Source organism: Stylophora pistillata, chromosome 13 (assembly GCF_964205215.1).
Source record: "Stylophora pistillata chromosome 13, jaStyPist1.2, whole genome shotgun sequence".
Classification (NCBI taxonomy): Eukaryota; Metazoa; Cnidaria; class Anthozoa; order Scleractinia; family Pocilloporidae; genus Stylophora; species Stylophora pistillata.
The window spans coordinates 24,018,321-24,045,728 of NC_142531.1; the positions used below are offsets into that span (position 1 = coordinate 24,018,321).

Consider the following 27,408-nt stretch of genomic DNA (forward strand, 5'->3'; position numbering starts at 1 on the left):
TCGTCCTTGAGGGATTGCTGAGAAAAACTTCGTCAGATCTCGGTTCCACTCAAGTCCTGTTGAAAATCCTTCAAAACGAACAAATTCTAGTACAGCATGGTTATCTTTACCTGTCTAAAAGAAAGGTAGTTTGAACAAAACTGTCAGAGAAGCTTTACTTACCGGCAAAACCCGCTGATCTGACGTGTGTCCTCCACCGGGTCGGCTTAATTGAAAAAAGAGGAACCTAGTTTAACCCTCAAGATTCGTGATTTCTGCCTTTTTTCCCCAGCCCAATAAATCATGATCATTGACCCTTTTTCAGTCGAAATTCATTTTTAACTACATTTCGCAATTCACGATTCCCGAGTTTTAAACACCTCAAGATTCCTTCTTCCTTCAACGTTATGATTCGTGATTCAAGATATCCCGCTTCAACCCTGATCCCTCAGCGGGACAACAGCAACGACTGCTGCACTTTAGATCTGTACGTGATTTGCACGTGAACTATACCGTGACACTTGTTCCCTTCGATATGAACTTGTATCTTTCCTCATCACTTAACACTGGAATATTGGGCCTTGATTTAGATCAATTAATCATTCTGACACTGTTTGTAAACTTTTATTGTAATCCATTTTGTTCAAGTATATATAAACTTTGCACTGAATAGTCTCGCTCAATCATTGCAGGATTTTTTTTGCAGATTCCTCTCGTAGTCTTGTGAGACGTTTATCCGTAGACGCTGTCAAAGTGAAATGACGGATTAAAACGCTTTCACAATGATGCATAACCGCCTAAGGGCGAATTCTAAGCCGTGGTTTGGAAGTTAGCTTTTCAAGATTTGAAACCCTTATTACGCGTTTGATTGCCACATAACTTTCAAAAGGTAACTAAAATCTTTTACGTTATGTATAGTAGCGATCGTTACCACCAGCAAGAAAATAAGAGAACTCATTCCAAGACATATCAGTTAATTGATTTAAAAAAAAAAAATTGTTAAGAGGAAAATATGTCGTGAGTAATGCGAGTCCTTAAAGTGCTGTTATCAGTCTGGTTATCAGTTACAGTATCTGCAAGTTCAACAACTTGAGCGGAAGTCATCATTAGAGTCGAGTGGGAAGATGTTTGTGAGTCGAGTGGTATAAGTCTAGTGTTTTGTAATATGATTGGTCAGTTTCACCGAAATGTTATTTGGCTGTAAGACTGAAACCCTAGTTTCAGTTTTTCAGTGAACTTTTCATGGCAAACATCTCTTGCGTATGTCATACGGAACCTAACTTGAAACTTACGGATGGGCAATCTGCTCGAAAATTTCTAGCTTCATACCTCTCTTTCGCTTATGATCAGTCCTGTTAACTTTTTTTTCTGCTCTCAGACAGATTTTTTGTTTCAGAAAACTGTCGCCTGGCGTGATACTTAAACCGAAGTGAAGAGGAAATATTCAATTAAAAACTTTACCTGTAGCTTTATCGTTCTATAAGTTTTGCGTTCGGGCAAATATGAAGGTTTTCTAACCGCTATGTTGGGTAACCTGTGCTCCCTTAGTGGGAGATTGTTTATTCAGTTGGAGGAAACATCAACTTCATAGGAGGTTGTTTGGTGTAATTTTCAACTGGTCCCCTTGCTCAGCCGTTAAAAGTCATGCAGGTGAAATCCCATCAACAAATATTTTTTAAACATATTTGAGACGTTTGTCCAAAGAGCAAGTATGCTCATCTAGAGAACTCATGCAACATCGTGGTGGCCCAGCCCAATCTAGTCATTGAGACAGGAAAAAAAAAACCCTACGATAACCTTCTGGCAATAACAATCTTTATTGACAATGTCAATGAGGAAATTGGTTTCAGCCAATTGTATCTCAAAAATGTACCGATTCTTTGTGAGATTAAACATTAAGAATTTGTATACTTTTCGTAACAAAGAGTGGTAATTCTATTAAGGGATTTTATCAGAAGCGTCCGTGTTTGTTCAAGTCCACTTAACATGGAATTCAAGGCAGTTTTTACCGGATATTATTTCTAAAGACGAGGCCACGAATTATAAGTTTTCATTCCGTGTGCCGTTTATCGGCCTTTGAGATTTGCTGAGGGTATTCCAAGGCGAAACTGCATGAGTTGCGTCAAACACCAATGTCCTTTGTGGCGGAGGAAAAGGGACTCGTGTCCAGGTTTGAACGAAGGCGTTGTCGGGTGCGTACATCGTTTAAATTCATTTCCGAATGAGTCTTCATCTACTAAATATTTAACATTATTACGTGCTTCTTTCGGTGAAATCTATGACTCAGGACATGCGCCTAATGATGAGTGCCTTATTCGGATGGTGATTCGCAATGATGATTTACTTTAAACAGACGCAATTTCATCAAGAGCTGAATCCATTGTCAGACGTAGAATTATGCCGCAGCAGCTTCCAGTCCAAAATTTTCACTCTGGAAGTATACTACTTTGCTCCGAGCACATTCGTAATCTAGTGCGGTGGAAGCTAAATTAAAGAACAATAACGTAAAAAAGGAGCTTTTGTTAAGACTATTTTGAGAAAATCTCGTTTTATAATTAAAACTAAACTTCCAGATGGACTCTGTCAGATTTGCACATTCCCGAAAACGGGAGCCTTCTCTAGTTACAGATACTTTTTCTGCACCCCAATGTTCAAGTTGTTTCCTCATGGGAGCTTCGACATATCATTAAAAAAAAAAAAATCACCCTCATTGCCACCCCTTTCTTCCACTTACCCTCCCCTACTCTCAAAAAACGTAAATGAATCATTCTGACCAGCAAAATTTTATAAGTTTGCTGTTTAGATAAAACACTCCAACTCCCTCCCCCAAACTTTACCCCTCCTCTCTCCCTCCTCCCCCCTCGCTTTTTCTCATCAGAACCACTAGGGAGCTTAATAATACCATGCACTTCTAAGCTTTACGCATTTTCATGATGCGTTCAGCAAAATGCAGTAGTCCGTCAAATTAATCAAAGAGAGGGTACTTGACAAATTTTATTTGCCATTCATTAGACGTAATGGTATTAAATTAACTCATTTTAACCTCCCCTCGCTTGATGATCGTAGAAATGTTATGGTTATTTGTCTTTAAATTTTTAGGTCTTTTATGATAATTTGTTTTGCGGTCGGTCGGTGGAGTTGTTTATTTTCAAGCTTTATATGGGACAGGAAACATTTTAGCAACGCTTCAAGGTCCTTCAAGGACGTTTTTGTATTTGTCCAACCAACCCTTGTTCAAAACAGCTGGCTGGGCCAATATTTCTAAACACACGATGAATCGATTTTCGACAAAATAAGAAATTTTTTACCTCTAACAAAGACAAAATTCTATGAAAAACACGTGAGCTTCTTTTTCTCACCAAATCGTCTGCTAATTATAGGAGTTATTGTTAGTTTCCCTCCTTTCTTATTCTTCTGATAGTCAAATTATAGCGGTGCTATGCACGAATGCAATTGAAACAATATCTAATTTGCTTTTTTGGTTAATCTTATTTCTAATTGTTTGCTTTGCACGTCGACAAAATTTCGAAGACTGCGTAACTATTTCAAGTGTTTATCGAGTATGGTGATGTATAAAGGTTCCCTTGAAATCGACGAAAGTGTTAATTTCTTGTCGAAGAAATTGTTAGTGATCAATTTCATCAAGCGACCATCACTTAAGTTTTAGAGCGTGCCATTCAGGTTAAGCGAAGCTTAACACATTTACTAACTGCAAATTCATTAGCGCGATCCACCTTTGTTGTTGGTTTTCTTCTTGAGGTAACTTAGCCTCTGGCAAATATCGTTTTTGCGCAATTAATACTGCTCTTCTGTGCCTCAAAGTTAATGAACGTTTTTCTGGCAAGTGATGGGGTTTGGAAAAAGATTTCTTGACAAGATACATGCGTGGAGAAAAAAACATACCGCAGAAAGCTACAGTAAAACCTATTAATTTTCATTCTTGAGGCCAAATAATTACGCTATTAAATTAAAATACCCCAAATTTATTCTTTACAATTATATGCAAATTTGGTTCGCGACAGAAGTTAGTCAATATGTTTTTTTCAGAAGCCCTTATATGAGAATTCACCCTTAAAAGTGTTTAACTTAATTATTTTTCACTTTACTGAATGTTTTTATTTCCGATCTCGAAAAAAAAGAAGGGATTTTCGTATTTATATATTTGTTGATGCACTTTGCTAAGTAACTAGTTCAATTTGAAACGATCCAAGTGTGACCTGTTGACAGTTACACGTTATGACGTCACTGGAAGCTGGGTCGAGTTCTTCACCCAAATCGTCTCGAAAATGGTTGACTTACGGCGATTGTCCCGCGATGTAACATAATGAATCACAGATCTTGTATTGTATATTTGGTTGAAGCGAATGTTATACACAACAGGAAATACCTTAAGCCTTTGGTTCTGCTCCCCTGTGAGCTAAATGGGTGAAGCCTCAACGGACGACAAATTGCAGGTTTGACAATGCACTAATTCTGTGCATATTTGTAGGCCGCCAGAGTAGTTGAGTATATCGGATTATTTCGGTAAACTCGTGGCGTGTTTTGCGAAAGTCCTCACTCTTAACTAGTGAGAAACTGCTATGTTTTGAAACTGTTAACGCTGGAGTGCTTTCGGCCCATACTTCACCTCTAGTGATACCCATCTTGTCGTGGAAGTCTACAGTTCTGAAATTACATACGTAGCTGAAGATATGTAAGGAAGCGACAGTTTATAATTCACTATACTAGCTGGGTGTTGTGATATCGGTAGGTATTTTGGACGTACCTAAACTGAACTACAGGGAATTTTTATCCCAGATGTACCGCTTAAGTTTTGGGGTAAATCTATGATGGACTTCTTGAGTGTGTGGAGAAGTATGCGGTCATGAAATCTCACTTAAGTTACATTTTCATCTTTCAGCCGCAGCCCACAACAACTGAAGCCCGCTCGGTGTTTTTGGAGAAAGCAAAGCTAGCTGGAGAAGCTTGCTCGAGAGGAGAGTTTAAAAACGCTGTTGAACTGTATACAGATGCAATAAATCTCGATCCTCAGAACCATGTTCTTTATGGAAATAGATCTGCTGCTTTCATTCGAACACGGCAGTTCGAACGCGCACTCGAAGACGGCAGATATGCTGTGCAACTCCAACCAAGCTGGTCAAAGGTAGGAAATTAGAGAGGAAATAAATGTGGCGTTACGCATCGACAGTATGCTGAAACTATGATAGCGTTAATTTCAAGCTACAAGGAAATCAGTCATTTTCATTTAGCTTGGCGTAAATACTGTCAAGGCCGATCGCATAGTTAAAATGTTTTATATCTCAGCCCTTTAGAGCTACTTGTAATGTTTTCAATAACCGCAAGCGAACAATGAAGATAGCTATAATTTTTGGCTTTCATGTGAACAGCACAGTCAAATACACTTTTTAAAAGAGAATGTATTTCACAGATGTTTTCAAGTTTGCTTATTTTCACCTCAAAATAATTGAGTACGTGTTTGTACTTTTCTGTGCGATGTTTCCTCACAAAGAAAATTACGTCCATTAACCTTACACAATGATGAGAGTTTTCTGTAATTTATAGCATTTAGTACTATTTTGTAATAGCGTGCCCACTCCTGTTATATCATCAGATTTTCAAGTATCAAAAACAATTTTCTTTCAGCGATCTTTGTACTATAATTTTAGAAAGATGTAAACAGAAACTGCAACACGCGATGAAAACAATGTTTAAAGTTTGTTCTTTTAGTCGAGCGACTAATCGGCGTTCAAGAAACCAAATACGTTCATTCACTCAACAAAAGATCGTGCAAATTTTTTTAGCCTTTACGGTTAATAAGATTACGGGATCGTTCGTGATGTACAGAGTTAAAGAATACAATCTCGTTTAATAAATATGTCGTTCGGTAAACATTCATTTCCGCCGAGGTATTTTCAACACGGTAAATGTTTATGCTGAAAATAGTTGTCCATTAGCTGGACCCCATGTGGTAAATTCTCTGTTGCGTGAACAAAATCTTACCTCTTCTGTGCGGATTTAAAATTACTCTTGAGTTGTAAGCGCTAAATCGAGTTTCCTGATTGACAAAAGAGTAGATAGATTCAGATGACCTAAATGTTTCGAAACTTGCTTTACGTAAATATTTGATGAGTAATGTGTTGCAGTCTAGAAAACCCGTTTCAGCCTAGGAGCGGTTTTAACATGTGAAGTAGAATTGTATCTGCCAATATTTCCCACTCACATAAGTAAAGACGGGAAGAATAAGGATGATTAATATTATTGCGTAGTAACCCTGGGAAAGATCGCAATTATTGATTGAAGTAAACGGGTTTGTAAATTTCAATTTGGCAAACTTATTGTAAATGGTACCACAAGTGGTTTCCTTAACTTAAAGTGAGGCATAATTTCTTAATTCGAGAGTCGGTTATCAAAATATTTTTTGGGCAGATTAAAAAAATAAAAATAATGAAATTAGCGACAGAACATAATTAACTGATATTGCATTGCCGTTTGAGATGACACAATTTTCAGAGCACAAAATTCAAATTTTGTTGTTGTTGTTTTTTTTTATAGAATACTTTGGTCTCTAAGATCAATTATACTTCAATTAATCAATTCGCCACAGGAGATCTGTTGCATAAAGGAGGTTTAGAAGAATAATAAATACTTAAAGAATCAAAATCCTGGAACCCATCTGTTGGAATCCTATACTACTTTAAATCATGCATTTGTTAAGACTACTGATGCAGTTGGTAGTCATTTTATTCCATGTATGCACACAATATGTATGCACACGTTTGGATGAAAATGTTTAGAGCTCTTCTGAGTACCTTAGCTTCATAGATTTTTTCACCCATGTAGGTCTGACTCATTAGTTAAGTACAAGTACATTGTGCTGTTTTGAGCTTCATTGTGATTTCAACATGTATCAGGTTTGATACTTGCACAATACCACTCTTATCTTATTTCAAGAAGTCAACACCAATGCTATTTTAGGTATTTTGGATTTATCCAGTTATGTTGGTTTTGTGTCAAGCACAAAGGTCAAATGCACCCAAGAGCACTTCAAATTGATTTTCAAAACAACATTTCTGACTCATTGTAAAAAGGCATGTTTCAGGCCATTGGTACTTGTCATTTAATCTCAATTTACAATAACAGCAACTCAGACAAATTTAATGCAGTCATATCATCTTTTATGAAATGATTCATTGTAAATTTCCATTGTGGTGATGTAAACGTGTTTTTTGTTGTTTTGATAAAGATCCATTGATATAGCATATAGAATCTTCTAGAGTGGTTGTCCAGAATAATTTTGATTGCACTTGTATTTTGCTAAGAAATTGTTAGAAGTAATATCAAACAAATTTAATGTCTCTCTTTGGAATTTAAAGTAGAATTCCACTGCCCTCTACACTTTGTGGCAGTTGAATGTACCTAAAAAGGGTCTCTGTGATATAAATAAGATCAGCAAGATTTGTTTGATACATTTTTTCTAAAAATATACCCAAAGGCAATGATTTCCCAGGCTGAGTATTCTGTATTGTTCTGTTTTGACTGAGGTAAAGTGGAAATAAATTAGAAATGTCTGTCCAAATCAATCAGCGGGGAATATCTTGTATAACAGATTACAAGCTTGTTTCTTGTATTTTTACCCCCTGTAAAGAGATTTTAACTGGCTTGAGTGACTTTTTAACTCCTTTTGTGAATAATTATTGCTTTGTTAACAAACTGGGGTTGATAATTTGTGAATACTTCTATCTTTGTGGAAACATGGAATTAATACATTTTAGTAATGGCTCTGGGTTAAAAGCCATTGTACAAAGCTGTTATTAGTTTCCTTTTTTATTGTTCTTCAATTAAGTATGGAATATCAATATCTTTTGTGAGGGAAATTAATCATCAAGAGCTCTCCCCTTAAAGTCATGGCTGTTTATCACGTGACACATCTTGAGTTCTTCAGTCAATTAAGCACAGCTTTCTGAGAATGTTTTAGTCATTCTTTTTGTTTATTGAAGAAGAATTGTCCTGAAGTAACTCTAGAATCATTGATTATTGACACTAACATCTGGTTTGGATAGGTAAATGCTCCCTAAAGATATCTTGATAAGTGATGGCTTTAACGGCTGCAAAACCATCTTGACTAAAGAAATCTGTATAGCGTTCTTTGTAGTGTCACCAGAAAATCTGTTTTAGGATGCTAACACTAAAATTAAAGAGATCTGATTTTAGAATCCAAAATACTGTTTCAAAAATTTCAGCAATTGGGGATTTCATCAAATTTGTCTCTGCCAGTGATAAAAGATCTAAGAAAAATGATTTTGAATGTCTAACCACTTGCAGTAGAATCTGAAGTTCATGCAAGATTTCAAAGTTCACTTGACTAGATTTCACATAGGTCTTCCTTATTCTTAGATTTAGAAGTTAATTTTTTAGTAGCATTTATATATCCTCTACTCTTCATGCTTTGAAAGAAAGTAAGTTTGTGACATTTTATCAGGCAGAGTCTCATTACAGTCATGTGTGTGACTGTAAGTTGTTAGTTTTGAGAGATATCCAAACCTCTTCCATGGTAGTTTTTTTCACCCCCTAAGTTTCCTGAATTTTGGTTTTAGCTTCTGCCCTGCACATTGTCATACAATGTTACAACTTGTTCTGGACAGCTTTCCCATGTGTTTCAACTCCTCCTTAAAGAAGATTGTTATCGACCAATTATTGCCGCCTTAAAAAATTTGATTACCTTAAGTTTGAAGTGACTACACTGTGAAAACAGGAAAGTGATATATTCCATCCATCTTCACCAATAGCTGTATTTGACCCCACTGATGATTGAGTTTTACTTTAACACAAGTTTATTATCTGTCGATAACTCTGACTTTTTCAACAGTGTTTCCAACCCATCTCCAGTGAAGTGTCAAAGGTGTTATTTCATAGTTTTAAAAGATAACTGTTGCATAATTTTGCTTTCTTCATTAAACCTCTTGTTTGCATGCTATTGTTTTCAGAATAATTTTATGTTATGGGAAAGGTCTTGATGTAATGAATTAATTTATCTTGTAAAGTTGGAAAGATAAATGGTAATATTTGATGTTGTGACCCTCTAATAGTTTTCTTGAATCAAATTGTGCACTTATGAATTCATATAAATTGTTTGGTAGCAGAAATAAGTATTCTTTCTGAAATAATACTCAAATTGCATCACTGTAAGGAAGTTGTTTGTGGTTGTCCAAAGGCTGGATAATACTATCCATTGGTTAAATCTTTGTCCAGTGGTTAGCATAGTGTATTTTGCTGTCACTTGTCTGCTGGATAGCAATTTATCTGTTGGATAGCACTTTCCACCCTTTATACAACTGGCCCGGTTGTTTAAAGGGTGGATAATGCTATCCACAGGATAAATATCTATCCGGTGAATAGCGCAGTACATTTTGGTAACACTTATCTGCTGGATAGCAATTTATCCGTTGGATAGCGTTATCCGCTCTTTGAACAACCGGGCCCTGGACCCAGTAATTTAACTTAATCAGTTGTTAGTTCAAGGAGTAGTTATTATTAAGCACGGTGAATCTTAGAAAAGGGTAGAATTTTTAAAGCAACACCAGACAAATTGCCATAGAAATTGTAAATTTAACCCGTCTTCAAGAAAGTCTTTTGTTTAGGAGTCTGACTGTTGATCCATTGGAAAGAAAGAAATTACTAGTAGTTACAATAGAGAATCCCAGAAACAAGGATGGACACTATATAGAGTTAAACATGTTGTCCTGCTTATGGGTTGGGGAGTTTCTCTTTCCTTCAAAATGTATCTTTTTCCATAATTTACAAACTGTTGTCATCCTTTTCTTTTTCTTAAATCTATTAATCCTGTTATAAGGTAAATTTCAGTCTTCCATGACATGAGTTAAGATACATGTACACTGTGATGGTGAAATAATTTGTTGTTATTAAGTGCACGGTAAAGGCTTTGAACGTAACAAAATGAAACAGTAGGCACTCACAGAAGTGCATGGAGCGAGAGTGAAAGGTAACTCAAGGTATTTTTGCACATCTTAGATGGATGGACAGTACTCATTAAATCAAGTATTTCTCATCAAAGTTTGTGTTACAAAGGTTAAAGGTGACTGAAAGAATTCTAAGAGATCTTGAAGTGTTTTCGTGAGTTTACTTGAAATTTTTCCAAAAGTCATGGAAACATCTAGTCTGATGATTATCATACAACACTGCAGAATAACAGATGCTTTTCACAGGCAGTCGACACTACAAGATAAAATCCTGTGTGAATCAAATCTACATATGCAAGTGTTTTTCAGATTTAGATGCTGAAATAATTCATTGCCTCTAAACTTGCTGTAAAGGTTTTTCAGTGTAAAATTTATTGCTAGGTGTTGTTTACACCAGAATAGAGGGCTAAACTGTGAGACCATGCAATGATATAATTCTTGAAATACCACAATTACCTGTTATTGAATATCACAACTAACAGTTAATTAACACTCTGCACATTTTTCTCTAGCATGGTAACTAAAAGCCCAAATGACATCAGCAACTATTTGATGGTCTTTTTTTGAGAAGTTAAACTGTTGATTCAAGTAGCCGCTTCTTGTTTATGTTGTTGTCTAAAACCCTTCATTCTACACTCAGTTTGATGTCTAAGCTGTTTTACCTGTAATGAAAGGCAAATTCTATCTAGTTTAGGTTACTTCTACCATCTGTTTTGCGAGGATGGGAGAATTTTGTGATTCTTGAATTCCTTCAGTCAGTGACTTTCTGTCACCTTTAGTTTCGTTCACATTGTAAATTGCTGCATTTACAAGGTAGAGCTTTTGTAAACATAAGTAAATCATGGAAGTTAGTATTTTTCTGTTAAGGTTTGGCAAGTTTGAATGTAGTGTCACCTTTCAACCTACTATTTTCATATAGAAGCTTTTGCTTACAGTAAAAACATTTTACATGTGCAATGTTTATCAGATTGTCAGCTTCATCTCAGAGCCATTAGTGATAACTTTTGGCCATAAAAAAAGGGAAGCTTGTTCTTTTCCGTCAGTTTGATGATTGTGCGGCAATCTAATGGATCTAAGCCTTGGATGTGTCTGCTTTTAGTTTTTGCTTTAATTTCAGATAAATTTATTTCCCTTATAGAAAAAATGTCTTTTATCGCAAGTGTGCTTTAGAAAGTTTATTAAGTAGTTAAAGGAGAGAGTCAGAAACCTGGATGACCTCCATCAAAGAATTGGATAATTCGGTGGAAATTTCTGCCAAGGTAAGCATATTATGTGCTCAAGTTATTCATGTCCAAACAATACATGGCTGTGTGCCTATTTTCTTTTTAACATCTAAACCATGAACTTTCTAAGGGATTTATAAGGTCAAACTGTCTTGTTTGTGAGCATATCTAGCACTTCAATTCCTAACTCGAAATCTGCATTCTAGCAAAGCAGAGTTAACTACTAAGCTTCCTGGTGATTTGAGAATTCAATTTCATTTTGAAATTAAAAGAGAGTTTTATTGTTAGCGAGCCATTGATTTTGTTCAACTCTTTAATTTACCCATGAGTAGCAAATGATTTATGAGTTTCAATGGAGTCTTTGTCTTCTCAGACGCATTTATATTAAGAATGGCACAATTTCCGATTGATACATCTGCTTTCAAAATCACGTCCTAAACAGCTGTTTTTGTAATTATGTGCATCTGCATCTCAATAGGAATCGCAGATGTGCAATGGCAACCACAGATGTTGCCCATCTTTTAATTTGTATATTGCAAAACTTGCAGTTTACTCTTGAAACATCGTTTTTATAAATATCTTCTTGTCCCAACGTTTCCTATTTCCGTTTTCACAGCTTGTAATCGTTTTTGAATCCCTGTTTTCTTAGAATTCTCTATACGGCACCTCTTTTGATAAATTTCTAGGAAACAGCATTCGCATTAAACCTAGAGTCAGGTCGTTTACGATCAAATACAATCTGTCATCGTGTAGGGAGTTAGAGTGAATTGTAAATTAAAGCATTTTAACAAATAAGATGTCACATACTTTTCATGTCCTCTAGGTGCAATTGATTTAGCTTTTTTTTCATTTGGCTCTGCTGTAAATCCTTTTAATTTCAGTTCAATTACTATTAATTTCTTCAGGCATGTCTACAATGCTCTTTCTTACAACTTGCTGAAGTTTTTTTACCCTTGAGCTCTCGAGATATGACTGTTAAATCTCCCCTCTAGCTGGTACACATTTCACACATTTCCTTGTAAAGTAGTTACGAGAATTTGGTGTTAGATCAAGATAACTTCCTCCCGATACGATGGAGTATTCTCGTTACCTGTATACTCTAAAGTGTAAGGATATTACAGGGAGAATTTGCATGTTAATCACTTCTGTGAGTTCCAGGGTTAAGCCAACTCCCTGTTGATAAAAATGAAAGAAATTTTCCAGGCAAACAAAGAAAAATTCGTTTAATCTATTCGCATCCAATCTTATTTCGGTTAATACTCATACTAGAGTAATTTGATTTACTGCTAAATTATCGTGAACATTTTAAGTGACATGCACGTAGTGACCGAATTGATTTAGAATTGGAAAGTTATTTAGGTAACTAGATCACCGGCTTGGTTCAATAAGATCTGTTTTCACTAAGAATAATTTCAATTAAGTTTTGCTGTTTTTAGATCCAAGTTGAATACAGAGAAAATAGCGGTATACTTGAGCAATGTTTTTGCAAAAAGATGATCACGTCTGTCAACGACGTAATTCATTCTAAATGTTCAACTATCGGATGCAGTGATTTTGAAAATTTAATTAAAGCGTGCACGTTCGATACCTGAGCACAATCTCTGAGTACCATTTTGACTCCCTAGTCAATGTATGGACGTTTTCGAAAGACTTTCCTTTCAAAGGTAACGCGAAAGCGCGCACAATTTGAAGTATCAAAATAAATTTCAAACTCGCAATAGTACTTTTCAAAGACATGCTTCGGCATGACTCGTGCCATCATCCCGTTATTGTGTTGTATCTTTTAGAAGTATGCTGTAAAACTGTTGGAAGGATAGTCATGTTCCTATCTAACTGGAGCATAACAAGGTCCTTGAATTTTGAGGCAAACTGAGCTGTAATTTCAGTTCAAAAGAAACAGATACAATAGTAGTTTCCTAAACAAAAGATCCGCAAAGAAATTTTCATTCGCCACTGAAACATTGATAAGAGATTAGAAAATAAATACATTTCCTTTACTGTCACCGGAGTTGCTTTTATTGAAGGAAGCAATCACATGATAGGTAACCAAGAAGACCAAATAAGGCATACATGATACAGAATTCAAAAGGAATTCAATGCTCACTTTCTGTAATCCGATTGGACAGTTTTGTAAGTGACCCTGATGACAGAATTCGTACTGTAAACAAAATTTTGCTCAGTAGGTCTTTCCAAAACTTTCATTTCACGCCTTTTCTCGTCGTATGATTAGGAAAGTGACGAATCTTAAATTACATGTAAGCTCTGATAATCGCGCTCAGCCTCCCCTCCGTTATTGCTTCGTCTTTTTGCACCTCGTCACTCAGAACTCTGGGTTGGAGATTACTCTCAGAGAAGAGAAGGAGTTCTTGAAAATAAAGATTGCTATTTTTTTTTATGCGCATATGGTTTAGAATACAAAGTTGTCTTGGGTTGTGAGAACAAAGCCTGGATTACCCGCGTGGTTCATAACTGATCCGTTTTAAGCACGTGTTGCAGCCACGAAGCTGTCTGAAGATAGTTCGAATGTTTCTACGTTTACAAACGGCGATATTTGTACAACTGGTAACAATCATGTCTGTATAAATTAGATGTGGATAGCAAAAGGTAAACGAAACGAGAAGTAAAGTAGGTGCTGTTATCTATTGTGAAACATGTCTGATTTTAACAGCAATCAACGAACAGGGGAAGACTTGGATGTCTTAATGAATTCAGTTTTGAAGAGCCACTTTCGCCATGTCTAATCCCGTATAATCTTACCTATTCTTAACCACTCTTTCAGAATGTACGTTGTTGTTTTTTCGGTATTTTTCTCTCGAAGTATCCTGTCATTGTGAAATTTCTGTATCTTTTTTAAAGGTAATTGCTTCCGCCTTTGTTTGATGCTTCCTCCAAGACACGCAACACAACTGTTATTGGAGAACTTTGAACAAATATGATTAAAGTTGATAACATTGACATCTGCTGGTTGCAAAACGGTTACAAAGTTCCGTTTATATATCCAAAGTTAAGATTATTCCGTGAGATTCGCTTTGATACTCTCAATGAGGAGACAAAAAAGTTATCGCACGGTTCTTTGTCGCCAAATCGAGGTTTTTTTTTTATTTTGCAACTGGGTTTTCCAATCAAATTTTTCGTTGTTTTAGTGATGATACCAACGGCCGAAGCGTTCATTCGTTCAAGTATCTGCCATTGCGTTTCCAACACTAATTTTGTTACGCTTTGGAAAGGTCAATAATAGTTCATATTCTTGAAATCCTGCTGATATTGTTGACGCGGTGGAGCTATAGGAAAAAGAAACGGGTTTTGTTGTTTTAATCTCCACAAACGTACTGCCCTTGAGTTTGTATAAACATTGCTGAAGCATGAGCTCTGTGAACTTGTTTTGACTGTAGACTAGCTTAAACGCGAATCGATGTTCTGTCGCGTGTATGATGGTTTTCCATTCAAACGAAATTGCAGCTGTCTATATGCGCTTTAAGCCTGACCATTGTGAAGGAAAGGTGTAAAGAAAATCGAATATTAAAAGAACAAGAGGGTACTTTGAGATATTGAAAAAGAACAGGTCGATTTTCTTTGTGCTATATATTTTATTTCGGTGTTTCTCGATTATATTTGCGAGTGTCGTTGCTTGAAATATTTGTAGGAGCACAAATTATATTTTTAAGGGTAGGTCTTTGCCGGAATTGAAAGAAAAATTAATGCAAATTTATTTCAGTTTTTGGTCGATCTATGCTTAAAGAGAGAGGAGAAACTTAAAACAAAATCTTATCTTTTTCTGGCTTTGTATTTCATTTTAGTGGCTGTTCAAAGTATTTTATAAGAAGTGAAATTTCATAAACTGTAAATTGACGAAAAATCGTTGAATTGAGATAACAGAAAATATCACGGTGTAAATTTTTTTGTATTCTGTTTTATTCTGATGTGAACTTTTTTTTCAGCGTAACAGGGAACATTTCTTTTATTTGCTTTTGTTTCGGCGTTATTGTTAGCACCACTGGTGGATACAGTGTTTATTTAATTTTCCTTTAAGAAAAGACATTTACAATGAAGTTCTTTTGTCCTCTCTGACATTTTCCGCCCTCGGTTTATCATTGGTTCTTTCGGAGACAGTGTTGACAATTTTTTGGCTGCCTGCGAAGCTACAATAGATATATGGTGAGCCAAGGCTATAAATACCTCCTGGATAAATTTGAATTATATTTTCCGTCATCAAACTCTTTATGAGTTTTATTAGGTGTTATGAGTGTTTCGTTACGCTTCGCTTCAACAGTTTTTTCGCGGCTGTTGAGAGTCATGATAAATTAATATCCAATAGCAGCTATTTGTTTTGGTTATTTGCTAACAAGGCTCTTGGCCTATAGCGTTTTGCTCTATAAGCTGGATTCCATGCGGATTTGGTTGTTTAAACTAGAGCGTATTCAAATGAATTGTGGTTGATCTTACTCGTTGTAGCTAGGCGCTCTATCACCTCTGTTTTAACGCCTCAATCGACCTGCCTGCGTTAAGGACGAAGTGTTGACGGGAAAATTAGAATTTTACTTCAAGTTTTCAACAGCAACTGTCTTTGAAGAGTTGAGAGTTGATTGAGTCGACGGTTGAGAGGACCTGTAAATACAAGCTCCGAGTCATGGCGTTATTCTTCTCCGTACGATAAAGATAGAAACGACGAGTACAATCAATTGAGTTAATTCTTATTACACGAGAGGTTTGCGAAAAGGAATATCATCTTGGCTATCCTTGGTGGATGTAGTGAAAGCTTACTTCGACAGCAAAGTCGAGGACAACGAGTTTCACTGAAGGGCTCGGAGTGACAAAGCTTGGATATTTTAAGTTGGTACCGCAAATTACTCGAACTCGAGAGCCAAAAAACCACACATATTAGTGACTCGTTGAGGAATCTATCGTAGGTACGCAACGACGAATAACTTACCGTTGTAGCCATATTGTTTCGAATTTTCTGGCTTCAAAGTTCACGCAGTAATTCGAACACATGTAGTGACTGGAAGATCTGCGATCAAAGCGCCATGAAATGAAACGACATGCTTTCGTGAAGAAGAACAGAGTTCCTTCGTTGAAACGCGATGATCATGGATATGTTTTTGGTGTTAATAGTTGGGTAAGTCAAAACAAAGGCAGTTTAAAGTGTCTCTCATTAGAGGTTTCGTGCAATAAAGGCGTAACGTAGCTCATTACAAGCAAGATGTAAATAACCCATGAAAAAGAAACTTGTCTTCAATGATTATCGATTAAGGTAAACCTTTTTGGATTTTACCACAGACTAGCATAACGAAGGATATTTTTCTTTTGTAATGGCTTCCCCAAAACTGATTTTCAACTGTGTCCTTGCTTAGATTCTTAGAAATTCAATTTAAGCATCGTGACTAGGTGTTACGTTTCCACTGAATTATTTAAAATGTTTTTGTGAATTCTTTGCTGGGTGCAAACGAAAGTGTGAAGGTAACCTTTTTACTGCCCCACAGATTATACAAGGAAATCGTTGTAGAAATTTGGGAACTCACCACAATTTCGTTCACCATGAAACTACTGCTGACCTCAGTTCATTTGAAATGCCGACTGAAAATGTCATGCTGTCTCAAAATACAATTTTATTCTACATATTTTAAAATTTCCATCGGTGTAAGTGGCCTCTAAGAGTCTTTTTTTTCCTTCGATTTTTTACATTTGTATTTGGTGTAAGTATGATTTTTTTTTTACATTCCTACATTGTTACTACTTGATGCCAGTGAAATGATAGCAAAATTGAATTATGGAAATTTTGATACGTTAGGTAGAGTCGCTATTGTCTGCATTTTATCCGTATTGTACAATTACTATTCACGTGAATGAACATTGTTCATTTCAAGTACTGTGTTCTCAAAATTTCCGGGCAGCAAATTCAAAGTCTTGACTTGGAATGCTTTTAAATGTTTTGTCTTGTTCAATAACTAAGGGGGATATGAACTCTGTAAATATTTTGACATAAATAGTTGCGGGTAACCGATCTTTTTCAGGCAACTTTTACCGTTAAGGACTCTTGGAAGCTGTTTAGAGTGTTTTTAAATTGCATAGAAGTAAAAACATCGAGTGTTTTTTTGTATTTTTGTTTGTGCTCCTAGTTAGAAGAATTTTAGTGGTATCTTGAAAATTAGACGAAATTTGTGTAAGGTGGTCTATCGACGGTGACAAATCTCTCCATTTACTGAATATGACTATTTTTTTAGAAATACTGAACAGAAACATTTCAGGTTTAATCGTAAATGAACTTCGCTATAGTTATATGATGTAGGTAACTTTGAATTGAATTCAACTGAAGAATTAGTGTTCTTAAAAAACCCGTGAGCTTTTATACAATATCAATTAATTAAAGATATATGAACCGCACGCAATTATTTATGATCAAACTTTGGAAGTCGCATTTGAAAAAGTAAGGGGATCTGTTTCATTCTGGTGAATTTTAAACTTAGTTTCAAGATTCATTATTCTTTTCTGCAAACACACTGAATGTTTTTCCAGTTCTGTTGTTCGTGGACGTATTTTTAGCCAGTAATATTGCATTTGTCCTATCGTAATGGCCATTAAACCAAGTGCAATATCTGAAATTTGGCGCCGTTTCATTGTCACTACTTCAATATCACTGAAGTTTTTCTGTCAGAAAAGTTAGGACGCTACCAGAATACGGAATGAGTTGAATTTTGATCATTAAAATATTGCTTTTATTTTTATTTGCACGCGTCCACACTTCTATCCAGTAGCATGAATCTTATCGCGCTCGATGTAAAAAAAAAAAGCAAGATTCCTCATATCTATCAGATTTATTCCCTTTTGATGGAAAGTTATGAGATATATTTCGTTAGTTATTCGGTTTCTATGTGAACAAAAAGCATGGGAGGTTATGAATGAGGATCCTTTGTTTATCGCACTTCAGGTAAGAATTGGAATTTCAGGTTATGAAATTGCAGACAAACCTTTATATTTTTGAATTCTTAGATACCTACTCGCCTTATAATCTCGCCCCACTTATAAATGGCTTTCCTCGCGAAGTCTATTAAATGGTATTTAGTAGATTAGTAACGATAATTGATTGAAGACAGTCAATTTCTAAACAACTGCTGCTTTCATTATGTTCTTAAACGTGCAACTAGTTTATAATCAGGAATTATTTCGAGCTTGATGGAAATTATAATATGTGCTTTCTTCTCGTCTGTGTTTTCCTGTGCGATGTTTTGATACACGATCTTACAATGTTTACGCGTAAGTGATACCAGCGGAAGCCAAATCGTGCAGTATTTCCTATCTCCGGAATAAGAACATTTCAGAATCTCTCCGTCTTGGTTCAGTTATGACATTGATCGTTGTATTTATGTAGTTTCTAGACAAATCCTTAGCTTCTTTGAGAGAACTTTCGAGATTTTTTGTGCAACGGGTGTAGGGAAAGATCCACTGAATAAAATTTAGTGGAATTGTTATTTCTCGTTGAAAATTAATATCTTCTTCAGCAAAGTGCCTTTTACTTTGTGTCTGTATGATTAGGTTGTCACTTACCACAGAAGTTCGCGGTACAGGAAGGAAATAAAAAGTAAACTTCTATAAGTAGTGACAAAATTTACCAACTGGGAGACTCAAGCATGAAATATAAACATGTCTAGTTATGCTGTGTTTTCCTTCGTTGCTTGTATGTCAACAAAAGCGAAAATTTAATTAAAATTTCCCGGCTTATCTCTTAGCAGTTTGGGTGGCAGGTTATGCGGATAATGCAATGTTATATTTAGCTAATAAATATTCCATTACTCCAGTGCAAATGCGCATCAGTTTTCGTGATGTAATGTCGCTTAGAGCGCAAATCTATGCAAGGCTTTAGTCTGCTAAGGGCAACGTTAAATCAACTTTGGTGGTATTCTGATGAAATGGAAGTCCAGGTTTGTGTTGGTACACTCCTAATAAGTTTCTACGAAGAGATTTTTATCAAAAGTGAATCTTGCTGAATCACGAAAGGGTCATCTTAAGAGTTTTGTTCAAAGTGAGATTTATTTACAACGGAAGTTGCGAATTTTTGATACGTAGTTCTTTTATTTCGTCAGTTTTTTTGCGTGTTGGGGTCTGTTCGAGCATGAAATAAGATGAACGATGCTTTTAGAAGATCAGAATTAAGGAAATGTTGTAATACAGTCAACAGGGATGGAAAGGTGTCCGTAACTCTCGCTTTTTATTTCCACAAGTCAAAGATCGCACATTTAAAATAATTTGTGGAGGAATAGGACCTACGGCAACTTAGAATTCATTGCGTTATTCTGCTTGATTTTGATTTAACTACTATTCCTTTTTAACAAGTAGCGTCTTTTGAAGTCATATTTTAAAAGAAAACGCCTCTGTAACGCCCATTGTGTCTGACGTATTGTTGTCGTTTCCAGGCCTATTACCGTCAAGGAGTGGCGCTACAGTGCCTGGGTCGGCATGCGGATGCCCTTGGAGCCTTTGCGTCTGCGCTTGCGCAGGATGATAAAAGCCCTCAACTGCTGAACTCTCTGACTGAAGCCGCGATGAAGTCCCCACTGAGAGGTAAATATCGTATTTCAAGAACTCACAAGAGTATTTATGAATATGCAACTAGACCCCGTGGAGCGAAAAGAGGGACAAAGTGTTTCCGAAAATGTGTTCGCTCCGAGTTCCATAGCAACACTTTCATAAATCTACTTGCTTGCAGTTCGTGATAGGACAGGAACCTGAAGACATAAGCGCTTCAGTTAACAACTGAGACATTCCTAACTCCAATACACTCTTTTTTTTTTTTTTTTTTTTTTTTTTTTTTTTTTAAGAACATCTAATTTGGTGTTGTTTTTGGTTGAACGTTCTTATTTTATTTTCTGTTAATATGTTCTTAAAGATGTTTGGTAATTACTCGTTTCGGACGTGACCAGACTAAGGTCGACTACAAATTTTGTTGTTTTTTTTTCAGCGTATCGTGGCATTGCCTCTAATTATTTGAGTTGACTGTCCTTTTAGACCACAGTTTTTACATTTTTTTACCTTTATTCATACTTCTCACCAAAAAAAAAAAAAAAAAATGAGCAGTTCTCAACTGGCTCTCAGTCTGGCGGCTATGTTCCAACGGCGGAACATAGCGGCTCTGTGCCAACGGCGGAACATGGCGGCTCTGTGCCAACGGAGGAACAACGTCTTAGTTTGTTCTTAAAATGTTGGTTAATCTCAGCTTGAATGTTCTCATAAAAAGGTTGTTATAAAAATTAAAGGAAAAAAAAGGGTGTACATTAGCGTTTAGTCCCCCTCAAACACTGACCTCTGCCATTTATAAACTATATTGCCTAAACTCCGAAAAAAGGTCCCTCTTCGGGCGGAGCAATCCCGTGTGATTCACCATAGGAAGTATTTCCCAGGCCCCGATGGAACGAGCGCAGTCATGACAAAGTTCCTTGCTCGAAAAACAATATTCGTCAGCCCGGCCTAAATTTTGCATTAAAAAGTATGGAACAGAAAACGAAACATCCCTGTTAAGAAATTGCAGTACTGACGAACACGATCCATAAATCAAAACCACAAATATTTGCCCCAAGAGTAGATTATTGTGCCTTCACGCGACTGAAATTAAATACCAAAATCCTTTAATCCATAGGTATTCCGTTGCAAAAGATTGCAATACGATTAGTTCTAAGGCTTGTAGGAGCAATGCAACACTGAAAATTACAATAATAGCACACAGTTGTTTTTTAAATTCTCAGAGGTGTTTTCATTTCAGACTCTTCTGAGTATTTCCTTGAAAATCGTGAGAACAGACGCCTTTTCCAGTCTTGTGTCTTATCTCGTAACCTTTCGTCTGACCTAGAGATGGTCCTTTATCCGTTTCTCTAATCCGCTTATAACGGCAAGTGCGCCAACAGGAAGAATCATAGGGACACCTTGAACGAGGATAGGATTTCAGGACGACAGTTCTGCCCTTGCGCTCTTAAGGTCATTCTGGCGCTCACTGGTAAAGGAGTCTTGTTCAGCAAAACTCTTCATTTCTTTACAATTTCTGAGAAGCTGTGGTACACAATATTGTGGAAAGGTCCGTTGTATGCCCCTCTGAGTGAAAATGGATCTTAAAGTCATCTTGTGTGAATTTGAAACGGTGTCTGATGGAGAAGACATAGACGATCATTGAACTAATTAAAGCGTAAATTCCACTAATCGTGTAAAAAATATCAGTAGTCGCTATGGAATCACTTGTCTCGTGGAATAAAACATGGACAGAAGCGTTCAAAGCTGGCAGAAATTGTTCGTTGTTTTATTCTTGAACTAAATGCAAAATCTACGCCGTAGAAATTTGCTGAGAATAGTTATTGATTTGTCATACGATCAAGTCTTTATCAAGCGTATTCTTTCGGCACAACAAACGTCTACGTGACTTCATGTCAGTTGAGCACATATAATAAATGGCGATTTTTTTGATATGTGCTCTTAGAGGTACTTAAAAAAAAACCTACTTTACTATGCCGAAATATACATTACTACATCTGTCAATACTTAGACCTCACTGAGAAGAAAAACATTACTTACAAAAAAGGCCGAAAAATACTGGGCATCACAGCTCTTTTTTGTGTTTGCTTTTGCGCAAATCGGTAGGAAAAAACATGCGATTGTTTAATAATATTCAGTGTAATCCGGCAAGAAGTTGTTGTTTAAGTCAGTAAGATGCTCAAAAGTTGAAGAGATTTTCCCAAGATACGCTATCTTAATCCTTGAGATACTTCACTATCGGTTCCGTTACCCTTCCCTTTGTTTCTTAGAAGACATGTTCAACTGTCGAACTTACGGCCCCGACATCACTAATTTGTTTTTAAAGGGATCTGTTTTCGTCTCAGCCGAAACGAAAGAAAATATTGTCGCCAAGTTGTTGTTGTCGCTTTCTTTTCATCTCTTGACACTGAAAATTTGCATGCCATGCGTTTTCGCCCTAATTGCTGCCGGCCGTATGGGATGCTTTTTTCGTCACCCTTTTCACCTGTCCGCACTAGAAATGGAGCGTGTCCAAAAAGATACGTTGACAAATTGTTTCACTTTTGAATCATTCTCCGTTTTCATCCAAGTGATTGAGGCAAAAAGGTGGAATCATGTAGTACGTATTTTCAAATGAAAACCCATACATTTAGAGATGAAGGGGCCTCAGTTAAAGGATGCATGACTTACGCCTACACCATTTCGAAGACTGTTTACCCATGCAATACTAGTTTTATTGACCTCTAATAAATTAGTGTCGGAATTCGCAGTTGATTTGGCCGCGAAGCCAACATTCGCCACATCTGGTTTAGTCGTAAACATTCATCAAAAACCACAATGAATGTTAAACGTAATGAAAAGACGCCTCTCTTACTCTCATCGCCTTACTCGGTGTTGACCTTGCCAGACGCAAGCTCAGAGAAGTAGTTCTCCCAAAGTACTGCCGTAATTTTGTTGTAATCCAAGTTGCGAGAATTAAGTGCACTATATCTTAGTGTTTTTTTGTTTTTCTGTCTTCACAGCTACTCTCGAGCCAATCTACAACCAGCTTAAAGGCATGAAACTTGACAAGAGCGCCTTTGTAATGATATCAGTTATCGGACAGGAACTTCTCTCTGTCGGACATGTAACTGCAGCTATAGATTGCCTCGAGGCTGCTTTGAAAGTTGGGACTTGCGGATTACGTCTCCGTGGTTCTGTCATCTCGGCCCTTAGTACAGCTTATTGGAAACTTGGAAATGTTAAGAAGGCGATGGAATACATGAGACAAGATCTAGAAACGTCACAGTCTTTGAACGACAAAGGCGGCGAGTGCAGAGCTTATGGCAATCTAGGAGGGGCGTATTACTCACAGAGAATGTACAAAGAAGCTGTGGAACATCAGAAAAGCCAACTAGATCTTGCTTTGACAATTAAAGATCGTAAAACAGCTGCTAGTGCCTTGAGTTCTCTAGGGCATACATATGTCTCGATGTCTGATTACACAAATGCTATTTCGAGTCATAAACAATCAATGCAAATCTATAAGGAGTTGAAAGACAAGCAAGGCGAAGCGAGAGAACTCGGAAACATCGGCGCTGTACATGTCTTGTTATCGGATTATGACAACGCGATAAAATATCACCAAGAACATTTGAAAATTGCGGTTGAGCTGGGAGACAAGGCAGAAGAAGGTCGGGCGTACAGCAACTTAGGAAGTGCTTTCCATTACAAGAGAGACTTCGACAAAGCGATCCAATTTCACAAGCAGGTCCTGGACGTGGCGAAGAAGACCAAAGATTCTTTTATGGAAGCGCGAGCTTATGCTGGTCTAGGACATGCTCTGAGATGCAAAGGTGACTTAGAACAGGCAGTATCTTTTCACGAATATCAACTTGCTTTGGCGATAAAACTCAAAGATCGAGCGACCGAGGGGAGAGCGCTTTCCAATCTGGGAGTTATTTTTCAGCAGAGGGGGCTTTACGGACAAGCCCTAAAGCTCCACAAAAAACACCTGGCTATTTGCAAGGAGTTAGAGGACCGAGCGGGACAGGGGCGAGCCTATGGGAATATGGGCTGCGCTTACAGCGCTTGCGCTAGGTATGAACAGGCTATTAAGTTTCATAAGCAAGAACTGATGATTTCTAAAGAAGTGAACGATCGGCCGTCAGAAGCCTGCACGCATGGAAATCTTGCAGTGGCTTATCAAGCGATTGGAAGTCTGGACAAGTCTTTGAAACATTATCAACAACATCTAATTATTTCGCAAGAAATCGGTGATCAGTCAAATGAAGCCATCGCTCTGAGTAATTTGGGGAATTACTACAGTTCTTGCGGAAATTTCACAAAAGCTATTCCTTTTTACGAAAACTTTTTGTCCGTCGCGAGACATATGCGGGATCGTGTAGGCGAATGCAAAGCTTGTCACAATCTGGGATTTGCTCATTATTCGTTGGGCAATCACTTAGATGCAGTACCCTACTACGAGAGAAACATTGAAATAGCGAAAGATCTGGAAGACAGGACAAGCTTAGGACGTGCGTATTGTAATCTAGGACTGGCCTACAGTGCAATCGGCGTACAGGATAAAGCGCTGGAGTGTCAAAAAGAATTCCTAACCGTTTCACAGGAGGCCATGCAAGTCCAAGGCGAATTTAAAGCTTGCGGAAACATTGGTGATATTTATGTGACGCTGGGTAACACAAATCAGGGAATACGGTTCTTCCAGGAACAGCTACAAGTCGCCAAGAAAGCGCAGGATACTGCTCTGGAGAGCGAAGCGCACGGAGCCTTGGGTAGCGCTTTTCGGACTGCGCGTGATTTTGAAAGGGCGTTGGCCTGCTTCCAAAGGGAGTTAGAATTCAGGAGAACTGCGCATGATTCTGTTGGTATTTGTAAGGCGTTAAGCAATCTCGGCTCAGTTCACAGCAGCTTACAACAGTATCACGATGCTTTAACGTCCTATTCTGAAGAGCTTTCCATTGCCAATGAACTTGATGACTGTATTCTACAAGCAGAAGCTTGTGGTAACCTGGGAATCACAAAAATGAACACTGAAGATTATCAAGAGGCGCTGGGATTTTTTGAAAAGCAGATCGCCACGTTGGAACAGGTCACAGGTGCCGTACTTGAAAGCGGCCGTGCATACGGGAATTTAGGTGAATGTTACCACGTGCTGGGAGACCATGAAGAAGCCGTGAAGTGTTACGAAAAATATCTTGCTGCTGGGCAGCAAATGGAGAGTGCTGCTGACCAGGATAAGGCCTACCGCGGACTAGGGAACACGCACAGGACAATGGGAAATCTGCAACAGGCTCTGGTGTGTTTCGAGAAGAGATTAGTCGTTGCGCACGAGTTGACTGATTTTCATTCCAAAGGAACAGCTTACTGCGAGTTGGGAAACATGCACAAGATTCTTGGCAACTACGAGCAAGCGCTTGCATGCTTCGAGCAACAGTTGTCCTTGGCGAGGGAGTGTAATGATACCATTAATGAAGGAGACGCCCTCTGTGGACTGGGGCTCGTGAATCAGAAGATGGGGGAGTACGAAAAGGCGTTGAAACTACACGAACAAGAGATGACAGTCGCCGAAAAACAACGAGATCTCGGCCGCCGCGGCCGGGCGTCGTTTCATCTCGGAATGACGCACGAAATTCTCGGAAATTACGAACAAGCGGCAATCTACCAAGGCCAACATCTAAACATCGCCTCGCAAATGAACGACAAAGCAGCGAAAGCGCAGGCGTACAGTTCACTGGGAAGAACGCATCATGCCCTGGTAAACTATTCCCAGGCTATTTCATACCTCAACAAAGGCCTTGCGATCGTGGAGGCTCTTGGGAGGAGTGAAGACGAGGCACGAATACGTCATCGATTAGGTTTGTCACATTTGGCTGACAATCAGCTAGACGCATCGCAGTTTCATCTTTTCCGCGCGGCGGAATTATTGGAGAAATTGCGCGAAGAAAGTATTAGTAATGGCGAGTATAAATTGTCTTTGTATGAGCTTCAAGCTGCGACTTACCAAGTTTTACAGCGAGTTTTAGTCACTATGGGCAACCACAAGGAGGCGTTGGCAGTCGCCGAGCGAAGTCGGACCCGAGATTTTATCGATTTGCTTCAAGAACGGCAGGGAAAAAATCGATCAGAGAACGGGATTCCTAAGTATTTGGAAAATACGTTGACGACACCTGAACAAATTACAGACTTGGTACGCAGTCAAAAGGCAAGTGTGTTGTACTATTCCATAGCCGCAGGACACTTGTACAGCTGGCTCATTACTCCGAACAAAGGTATTGTGAAGTTTCACGACTCTCTTCTCTCGGATGGAGACCATGACAACGAGATTTCAGTTGATTTAGATCAAAGTAGCAGCGCAGCTTACTCGCACACCTCTACTCTGTTAGATTCGTACATCACCCAAGTACGGGACGCTCTTGGAGTTGAACCGCATTTAAACTTGAACCGTACAACCAGCTTGTCCGAGAGTGAAGTTGACGACACCTGGGAACGAGACAGTGTTTTCAGTGCGAGCCCTTTGTCATACATGTCAGGGGATGATGATGATACCATAAGCGTGTCGTCTTTGTCACTTGGCGGTCACAGTTTCCGGTCAAATCCGAGAAGTAGCTTCCTGTCGGCGAAGAACGTCCGAAAATTGAATGGGGTAAGAAGTAGTAACAAGAAACTCGGCTGGTCGGGGAAGCCACCGCTTCGTGCTTTGTACGAACTCTTGATTGCTCCCATGGAGGATGCTCTACCTGCTTCTTCGTCCTTCGAAAGCGAAGATTCCGAACTTGCGTTGGTTCTTCAAGGTGATCTGTACCTGGTTCCGTTCCCTGTTTTAAAAGGGAGCCTTTCTAAAGAATATCTTTTCCGTCGGTTTAGACTTATCATTGTTCCTTCACTACAAGCTCTCGCCTCGAACATCAAAACACTTATGTTGAGGAAGAGTGGACTCGATACATCTTCGGTAACGGTCATCGGAAACCCGAAGGTCCCGACGACGTTCGGACAATGGGAATCGAACCCGAGCGCTGAACACGAAGCTAAGATCGTGGCTGAACTCTTCAACACGAAACCGCTACTCGGCGGTGTTGCGACCAAGAGCGAAGTCGTCCGAAAGCTACCGAAAGCGGAGTGCATTCATTTTGCCACTCATGTCTCGTGGAAACTATCGTCTCTTATTCTTTCGCCTCAAAATTCCGATGACAAATCGGTCGCGCCTGCAGGATCACCTGAGAGAGCGAGTCTGGACTTTCTTGGTGACATGAGTCCTGACGAGGCACCGGCTTTGTCTGAATTCCTTCTCACAGCAGCCGATATCTTAGACCAGAAATTATCGGCAAAACTCGTTGTCATTGGCGCCGCGCACAACCACTCGTCGCGCAATCGGATAACATCGGATGGTGTGATTGGATTAACGAGATCGTTTTTGTCGGCTGGAGCACAGAGTTTGTTGGTTGCCCTGTGGCCTGTCCCAGACCTGGCGTGTAAGTTACTGCTGAAAGCGTTCTACGGCGGACTCCTTCAAGGAATGATGGCAAGTCAGTCTTTGTGTCAGGCCATGCAAGTAGTTCAGGGAACAAAGCAGTTTTCACATCCGTCAAACTGGGCTGGATTTATCCTTGTTGGTGGAGACACAGCTCTGACGAATAAAGAAGCACTAATGAGTAGCGCTATTTCCAAACTGTTGGACAATCCTGTGAATTGCCGAGATGCACTGAAAGTCCTTGTTCATCTGGTACGTGAAACTTTGT

General features: G+C 38.2%; 1 protein-coding gene across 5 annotated transcripts in view; it reads left to right on the plus strand.

The window, feature by feature from the left end:
• Positions 1-4,239: 4,239 nt before the first annotated feature.
• The window catches only part of LOC111324551 (uncharacterized), a 29,259-nt gene continuing 6,090 nt past the window's right edge, over positions 4,240-27,408 (plus strand). For 2 of the 5 annotated variants that reach the window (XM_022928145.2, XM_088743486.1), the window contains exons 1-4: positions 4,240-4,433; positions 4,880-5,122; positions 19,588-19,735; positions 22,693-27,392. In XM_022928145.2, the coding sequence (XP_022783880.2) occupies positions 4,401-4,433; positions 4,880-5,122; positions 19,588-19,735; positions 22,693-27,392 (5,124 nt within the window). In that variant the 5' untranslated portion in view covers positions 4,240-4,400. Of the gene's footprint in view, positions 4,434-4,879; positions 5,123-16,156; positions 16,296-17,854; positions 18,105-18,990; positions 19,096-19,587; positions 19,736-22,692; positions 27,393-27,408 lie in introns of those variants that run through there. The other 3 variants (XM_022928147.2, XM_022928146.2, XM_022928148.2) reach the window with 3 other exon arrangements.